The sequence below is a fragment of the Theropithecus gelada genome, chromosome 1 (assembly GCF_003255815.1).
Source record: "Theropithecus gelada isolate Dixy chromosome 1, Tgel_1.0, whole genome shotgun sequence".
NCBI classification, from domain to species: domain Eukaryota; kingdom Metazoa; phylum Chordata; class Mammalia; order Primates; family Cercopithecidae; genus Theropithecus; species Theropithecus gelada.
The window spans coordinates 198,593,542-198,602,329 of NC_037668.1; the positions used below are offsets into that span (position 1 = coordinate 198,593,542).

At 39.2% G+C, this 8,788-nt stretch overlaps 1 protein-coding gene across 1 annotated transcript in view; it reads left to right on the top strand.

Moving 5' to 3' along the window:
* ILDR2 (immunoglobulin like domain containing receptor 2) overlaps positions 1-6,252 on the top strand; it is a 61,490-nt gene extending 55,238 nt beyond the window's left edge. The window contains exon 10 of the mRNA XM_025394641.1: positions 23-6,252. Within this exon, the coding sequence (XP_025250426.1) occupies positions 23-58 (36 nt within the window). The 3' untranslated portion in view covers positions 59-6,252. The remainder of the gene's footprint in view (positions 1-22) is intronic.
* Positions 6,253-8,788: the final 2,536 nt, after the last annotated feature.

An 8,788-nucleotide genomic window follows, 5' to 3' on the forward strand; every position in this document is an offset into this window, starting at 1 on the left:
GGCTCTTTCTGCTCTTTCCTAGAATGACTTTCCAACCAGGATGTCCCTTGTGGTCTGATGTTGTCAACATTTCTCTGGATGACGAGAAATCAGACATGAACTATGGGGACAAGACACAAATCCAAGAGCCAGCAGACCCGGGACCTTCTCTGGCCATCACCTTGGAAGATTTGCTGATCTCTGCTTTGGCAAGGGATGGGAGGCAGCCTTTAAGGGAGGCTGATTTCAAACCTCTGTGCCCATCTAACTAGTTTGAGAAACTTACCAAGAAAGCAAGAATGTGCGAGAACATTCCTACATACAGAGTTTCTCAACTATAGCGTTTATCCTGCCCAACCTCCTCCCTTAACAGAACCAGGACTCCATTTACAATTCTGAAAGAGAGTTTGCTCTGGACTGCTAATCTCCAGAAATTGCCTATGCCTACAGTATGCTTTTCTATACCTCCTGTGCTATACTTAGAGACAGAAGAATTTATTACTACTATTAGAAGAAGGCCTTCTGCTGACAAGGAAAGATAGCTTCAAGTCAAAATATACCTTTTATCCCCATCACTTTCCAGTCACTAGTCAATGACTGTTGTTACACTAAAATCAAAAGGCCTTTGGTGAGCTCAGTGACAGTGACCTCTGGTACAATCACAGAAATGACTTCAATTTGCTGTTCTGAATGACAATTCTTAAGTGGCTAGGACAAAGCAAAAGCAAGTATACCTTTTTGAAAAGCTGTCTAAGTAGTATTTCCTTTTCCATTCTGAGAACGTAAACTGCTTTTTCCTTTTCTGCTGCACATGTCAACATCTGAGTCTTAGACATTAAGGGCTCTTCTCTTCCTCCCCTCTCCTGGACTTTCCACAGGTTGGTGCCACACACAGAGCCCTGCCTCCCTCTGCACTCGGATTAGATTGTCATCGGGTGCCTTGTGATAAATGCTTAAAATATACACATGAAACAGAAGAGTGAGAAAAGAGGAGAAAGCAGTAATGCATATAGAAAAGAATGAGAAGGAATTTAAGAGGGAAATAACATCGTCTCATTATATTTTGAATGTGGACCATTTCACCTACAAACTTCACTTAATCTTTTCTGGTTTTGTGCTTCACTTAGCATTAATTGTTTCTGCCATCCCAGTTCTGCCATTCTAGGACATAGGGGATGTGGAACATACAGCATTTGGCCTGACTAGACTGCCACTATGGCCACTTTCAAGAGATTAGAGATACTGCTTTCTCAGGAAGGAGTACTTCCTATTGCCACCCTTGCCTAAATGATAGAGTTTGCCTAAATTCCAAAGCTAGATTTCTGGATTTTGTCATTTGTGTAGATAGCAAAAATGGCCACAACTTCCTTTTCATCAAGAGGTGCCGTCTTTTTTTCCTACCCCTTGAATCTGGAGTTGGCTGTGTAATTTGATTTAGCCAGTAGCCCAACAAATGTGACACAAACAGAGACTTGAAAAGTTCTTGTGCATGGGGCTTGTCCTCTTTTGCTGCCCTTGGGAACCTTGCAACTACCACCAGGTGAACAAGCCTGGACTATCCTGCTGCATGACAAAAGAAAAGGGCCCAGTTACCCTGTCACCCTATCTGACAGCCCATCAACTTTCAGCTGATTGCAGATATATGAGTGAGTCCAGCTAATACCAACAGAAGAACTGCCTAGCTGAACCCAGCCCAAATTTCTGATTCCTACTCAAGGCATGAGAAGTTGATGCATTGTTTATGTTAATTTCTTTTCAAGAACAAACCTGACTCGTTCTTGTCTGGATGTTTATCCATGAACCGCTTACTCCATCCAAACTTGTGTTTCTCATAGCCTCCGCTTTTGTTGACAGATTTTTATCAAAACTTTTCACCTTGCACTCTTGTGGGGTACATGTTTGGGTCAAATCCGTGGAGGATAATGCTTGACTTTGCTATCCCTTAATCCAGCAGTGGTTTCTTCCCTGTCTATGGATCTGTGGACAACCTCTGAGGAAGGCCTCTTCTTTAACATCTTTTTGGTCTTCTCCAGAGCCACCTTACTGGAGCTAGACCCTACTCTCAGAGTACCATTCCTCTAGTATCCATTTGTACTTCATGACATTTCCAAAAAACATCCTATGTTTGCAATGAAATAAAAAAGTGGCTGGGTGAGGGTCGGAGGGATGAGCTGGTATGTGTCATTGCTTGGAGAATTGACCTACGAAAGAATTTCCCTGTTACTTTGGCCAGTCCCAGAGAAATCAGGAAAACAGTTGAACCCAGTGCTGGTACTTCCAAGGGCTGGAAGACACAAGCCATAACCCTGGTGCTGAGTTTTAGACTTGCTGGTGTCCCTGGCCTCTGAAAGCCTAGGTCTAGCCTGTCTGTTTGGACCCCAGTTCAGATGGAAAAGATGATAAAAAACATTTCTTAGTCACCAGCTTTGGGTTTCAACTTGCTCAGGCAATTTTGGAGAATATTGGGTAGCTGTGGTAGCTATTATCGCTTTATACTGAGCACTGTGTCAGGCTTTTCACCACCAAAGAGCCTCATAGCACCAGCTGCAGAGACCAAAAATAATGTTTTTTTAAAAAACTAAAGACATATGATTTTGGTGAGGGTTGAGGGTAGCAATGGGAAAGAATTAAAGAATTATTAAAATTGGAAACCTGCAATTCCAAAGACGACAAAACTACGGATAGATGGAAAAATACAAAGAAAACAGCAGGCTACTGAATTAACCTTGGGAGTTGGGACCAGGTTGTCCTTTGTAGAACTGCATAAATCATTCAGACTTCCAGGCTTTCAGTAGAAGAAAAAGGCAGTTGTTTCTGGGTATATGGACAGGAGTTAAGGCTGAGTTGACAAATCAAAGCTTGCTGTCCTCAGCACCCCTGACTTTCCTCTATGTGTCCTTTTGTTTCTTCTCCCTTGAATAGTGTGTCCTGCATAGGAAATGGTTATATTTGTTAGCTTCTTTCCTAGGTTTTATTGGGGTACAAAGTAAATCTTGTGTAAGACATAATCTCTGTCCACTAGGACCCTGTAATTTAATAGGGGAAATAAGACATGCTCAAGAAAGGAGATTTTATACATAGAGTATGAAATAGTGCTATGGATAAATTATAATAAACCCAGAGATTTAGTTTTTTAAAAAACTTAAATGGGAATACTTTGATATTAAAGTGTTGTATGTGTTTGTCCATCATCCTATTTAAATATATGCTCGGTGATCTGAAAAGCCAATATTCAAAAGGCTGAACTGAAAAGAGGTGAATTAGGATCAGGAAAGGGTGAGCAGCAGGGGTCCCAGAGGGATGATGCATAAGCTGCTGTACTTGCCTATGAGTCACTACTGAGTCAGGAACATGCTGGAGGAGGGAGTGTGGATGCAGGTGGCAAGGAGGTGTCCCCTGGTAGATGAGCTGCTTCTCTAGGCCATGCATGGATTCATTAGGAAGTTGGAGACAATGGCCATGGACTTGGTGCATGTCAGCTATTCCATCCGAGCATGCTCACAGGGGAGCTCAGCGTCAGCTGCTCCTGGGGCTCAGGTTCCATCTTTGCCAACACAGGGCAGGTCTCACGGAGATGCTAGGTCTCTCATCCCCCTTCTCATGATCCTCACTGTGAACTTGACATAGGATTAGGCATACTGGAGATGGGAAAAGGCTGCCACCCAAACCCAAGGCACCTGACCACATCTGTAAATATTTCTGAATAGTCCACAAAATTTCTCCAGAGGTAATCTGATTAGATCTTGCCTCTGAGAGAAGCTGAAGTCACAGATATTGTTGTAATTTACCACCCCTCCCCACCCAATTTTTTTTAATAGGTGAAGAAACCATCACTGCTATTAATGAAGTCACAAACCTATTAGGTCTTTAGACTCCCAACCTCTGGATCTTTTCTGCTGATCAGTGTTTCCCAAAATTGCCTAGCCGTAAGAATTAACTTGATTGCTGTTAAAAAGGTATTGTTGGACCCTGCCTTGGAGATTGATTGGGTGGGTCTAGAGCCAGACTTCATATTTTTAATATGCATTCCAGGAGACTCCTGAGATCAGATGCATTTGGAAATTGTTGCACTAAGTCATACCTCTGGTGTACTCCAAACAGCTAGTCCTGAGGCTTCCTTGGGCCTTAAAATTTTTTCCTTCAAATGTCCTGGTGAGGTCCCTCTCACTCCTTTGGGGCTCTCACTCCTTTGGGGCTGGCTGTGGTGAGTCTCTCAGAAGTCTGGCTGTGACGTGGATGGGCTCACCAGAGTATGGTAGTGGTAGTAGGAAAACAGGCAGAGAGAAAGGAGTGTCAGGAGCACTCCCAGGGAGCCTGTTGTAGATATTTCCATTCCCAGAATAGTGATCTATTGTGACAGTCTCAGAACAGACAACAAGAATTACAGGTAATTTTCTCATTCCCTTGATATATTTTTAGCAAAACTTAAATCATGAATAGAAAGAAAAGATGCCATTGAGGAAATGGAAAAACTCAATCATTTTATAAAGCGTACAAATTATAAGGATGACTGGCCAATAGCACTTCCACTTTGGTCTTACCCAAAGTTGGGTGGACAAGAATAATAAAAGTCCTCATTATATATCCTTCCAAAATCAGATTTAAATGCCTCCAGCATGTTAATGGAAGTCTGAAATTGATTGATAGGATGTAGAAATCCAAATTCACTAAAATAGGGGGCCAGTTACTTAAAGTCCTAGAAGGAAAAAGTGCCTGGCTTTTTGCTGCCAGTATCCTACCTCCTAGTCATCTGGTAAACTGATCTATGAAGCTTGAAGAAGGGGCTTTTAACATCAGAGTGGCACAAGGGCAATGTTGCACTGCTTTAAGCAGCAGCCTGAGTTTTAGCACTATTTGAAGGGGAGAAGGTTAATACTAATAATATTTGTGTTATTTTTATGGTATATTACTGTTTACAGAACACTTTCATTTGATCCCAGCATCAACTCCTGTGATAGAGGCAGGGCAGATGTTGTGGTCTCGTTACATAGAATGTAAAACTGAGGTTGAAAAATACTAAGTGACTTGTCCGTAGTCAAATGATTTTTAAAATTATAAAGCCAGGCCTTCTGACTGTCTTGTCTAGGGACCTTTCCAATTCCTTAAATACCCATGGGACTGGAATCTGGATATTCCAGATTCCAGTTTCTCTTCACAGCCAGACATCCGGTGAGAAGAGTCATAGACTGGATGCTTTTTCATATGTCATGGATGTGGTGAAGCTCTATGAAGACAGATACTGTTGCTGCTTCATCCAGCTAAGCACCATTCATTCCTCAAATGCTAATCTAAGGGAGTTGTGGCTTCACTCAAGGAGAGTTTCAATTTCTTTTTCTTTTTCTTTTTTTTTTTGAGACAGGGTCTTGCTCTGTGGCCCATGCTACAGTGCAGTGCAGTGGTGGTATCAGTTCACTGCAGTCTCAAACTCCTGGGCTCAAGCAATCCTCCTCCCTCAGCCTCCCAAGTAGGTAGGACTACAGGTATGTGCCACCATGTCCAGCTAATTTTTTTGTTTGTTTGTTTGTTTGTAGAGATGGGGTCTAGCTATGTTTCCCAGGCTTGTCTCAAACTCCTGGCCTCAAGTGATCCTCCCACCTTGGCTACCTAAAGTGCTGGTATTGCAGACATGAGCCACTGAACCCAGCTGAGAGCCTCGTTTTCATTAGCTGTGCTATGAGGGGTAATATGTGCTTTAGGTTTTCTGGGGAATCCTTGCAGAGAAGTTTCTAAGCGAAACTACAGATTCATCTGGATTCAGAATTCTGGGCAGAAGCTGCTTAACAACAAAAATCTGGCATCTTCACTACATTTTAAGATTATAGGTAGAACTAAGAGGGATCAGATATAGAGAGACAAGGAATGTGAGAAGGAAAAAGATAGTAGTTTAGCTAAATTTTTCTTAGAGTTTCTTGGTAGGGCTGGACATGTAGTAACTAGTCTGACTCATTTCTTCTGGGAAGGCTAAAAGAGACACAAATAGCTTCTCTTTTACCTTGGCTTTAAGGAAAAATCGTTTTATTAACAAAAGGATTAGACACCACTGCATAAGAAATTTGCTTTGTGAGAATAAAGAACAAGGGAATAGAAGGGTGGGAAAGAGAAGGGTGAAAAATTAGCTTCGTGAGGGCCACCTGTCAGTTGTTTTTGTGCCTTGTGACATCAAAACTGAAATGTTTGTATTACTGTTGTCCATGACCTTTTTTTTTCTATGTCAGACATACAAATTGAATTTGGTTGTAATGTTTTAAACTAAATAAAGAACTCTTACCTACATTTGTTACCAAGAACTCATAATTAACACAACTATAGTTAATCATGATCTGACATTCAATGGCCTCAGCAAGAGAAATAATCATATGATACATGTCCTCCTCTGATTGTTGTAAGTATGGTAATAGAGGAATACATATTGCAGGGTTACAGAGGGGGCTGGTACTGACAGAGCAAAAGGTATGTTTTTATAGATTGTAATAAGTTAGATAAATTCTGTTGTCACTCTTACTGCTTTCCACAGACTGTGTAACATTCAGAAGGAGATGAGGCATAGGAAAGGTGGTTGGATAACCAAGGTGATGGTACCTAGCTCATTTCCAAGATGGGCACAAGCATGTGCCTGCTAGAAATTACACTTGGGGAAGGCAGGAAGGAAGCTATTCATGGGAGGACATTTTAAGTTCTGTAAAGATTTGAGAAATTCCACAGCACCATAATTAAGAGGAGGTAATTAAAACTACCTTTGTTAGCAAAAGAATTGATAAATATCTCAGAGAACTATTAATCCTGTTTTGGATGGCTAAGCCCTCTCAAGGGAATTCCAGATTTTAGGGACCTTGTCAAGCAGAAAATCTGTTTTTGCTTGAAGCATCTGGGCTCAATTTTTTTCTTTAAGTAGTTAACTTAAAAATGTTAACATGTAGATTTAACTTAAAGACAGACTCTAAAACAGTTTAAGTCTGATTACCTCCTCTGGATTTTGTATTATTTTGTCTAATGTTTTAATTCCATCTTGGTTTTTCAGCTTTATAAAATATTTTTGTTTTTATTTATAAAGTATTTGTTTAGAATCACCCACATGTTTTTTCTGCATATCTTTTTTTCCTATATTTCAGATCTTCCTTTTGAAATATTTTCTTTCTGAAGGAAGTTTACTTCAGTAATGATTTGTTGGTAGGATACTCATCAGTCTTTGTTGATTTAAAAGTCTTTATTTCATTCTCGTTCTTGAAAGATAATTTCACTGGTTATGATTCTAGATTGATAGTTATTTTCTTTCAGGATATTGAAGTTATTATTACACTCCCTTCTGACTTTTATTTTTGCTTTTGAGAAGTCAATTAATTACCAGTTTAATTATCCTTCCTAATCTGTCTTATCTCTCTGGCTGTTTTAAAGATTTTTTTTTTTGTCTCTAGTGTTCTTCGGTTTAATTAACATGTGACCAGGTGTGGATTTCTTTTTATTTATCTAGATTAGGATTTGTGGTGTTTCCTAAATCCATGGATTGGATTTCCCATTAAATATGGAAAACTCTCAGCTATTAACACATCAAATATTTCCTCTTCTTTTTAAACTCTCTCTTGAGAATTCCAATTAAGCGTTATTTTTTTTTTCATTCTATGCCCCATATTGTTTAATCTATATTTAGTATTTCCTTTCTTTGTGTCTTCTGTTCCCTATTCAGGTAAATTTCTTCAGGTTTATCTTCCAGCTCACTAATTTTCTTTTCAGCTACCTCTAATCTCCTTTCTTTGAGTTTTAATTTTAATTAATATATATTTCATTTCTAGGAGTTTAGTTCTTTTTCAAATCTGCATAGTCCCTGTTGATAGTGTCTGTGGCTTACTCTTTTTTTTTTTTTTAAACAATGCCCCTTATTTATCTGAATATCTTAAAGATACTAACTTAAAATTTTACATCCAGTAATTCCAATATCTACAGTCTTTATGGGTCTAATTTTAGAGTTTGTTACTTCTGCTAACTTTCATTCACAGTTTTTTGTTTCTTTATGGGTTTTATAGCTTTTTATTGTAAGCTCATATGTGGTGCAATGCCATATTACATTGTGCCTCAAGAAAAACCTTTCCTGCTCCTTATCTGCCTTCCGTTTCTCCATAATGACTCTATAGATACACAGCAACCCTGGGGGACCCAGGAAGAATGAATGATTGAGTAAAGGAGAAATAAGTGTGCTAAATGGGAAAAAATGGAAAAGGCACACATATATGCATTTCTTTCTAATGCAACCTCTAGACCACAAACAAAAACTTAAGATGGGGAGGGCAAGAGGCTTTAACTTTACATATTCTTTAGAGTTTGATAATATAAGAGAATAGCTGTCTTAATTATAGACATAGACTATTTTAGGGTTTAAAAGTGAACAGAAGGCTCTTAATTGTTAAGAGTGGCCAAATAAATTATAGATATAGATTTCATTCAAGAGGCAAGGAAGGCTGGGCACTGTGGCTCACACCTGAAATCCCAACAGTTAGGGAGACAAAGGTAGGAAGATAGCTTGAGCCAGGAGTTCAAGACCTGCCTGAGCAGTATAGCAAGACCCCATCCTCCACACAAAAGTAAAAATTTAAAAAGACCAAAAAAAAAAAAAAAAAAAAAAAAAAAAAAAAAAAAAAAAAAAAAAACAAGGAAGGACTAGACTCATAGGATGGATTAAAATTAGGCAAAACAAATAATTCATTTTTCCCTATGATTATCTAATTCTAATCCAATTTTTATAGGTTTTCATTTCAAGAAATAAGAAGTAGGCTAATTTCAGGTTCTCTTAGAAAATCTTGGCAGAGACATCCTAATC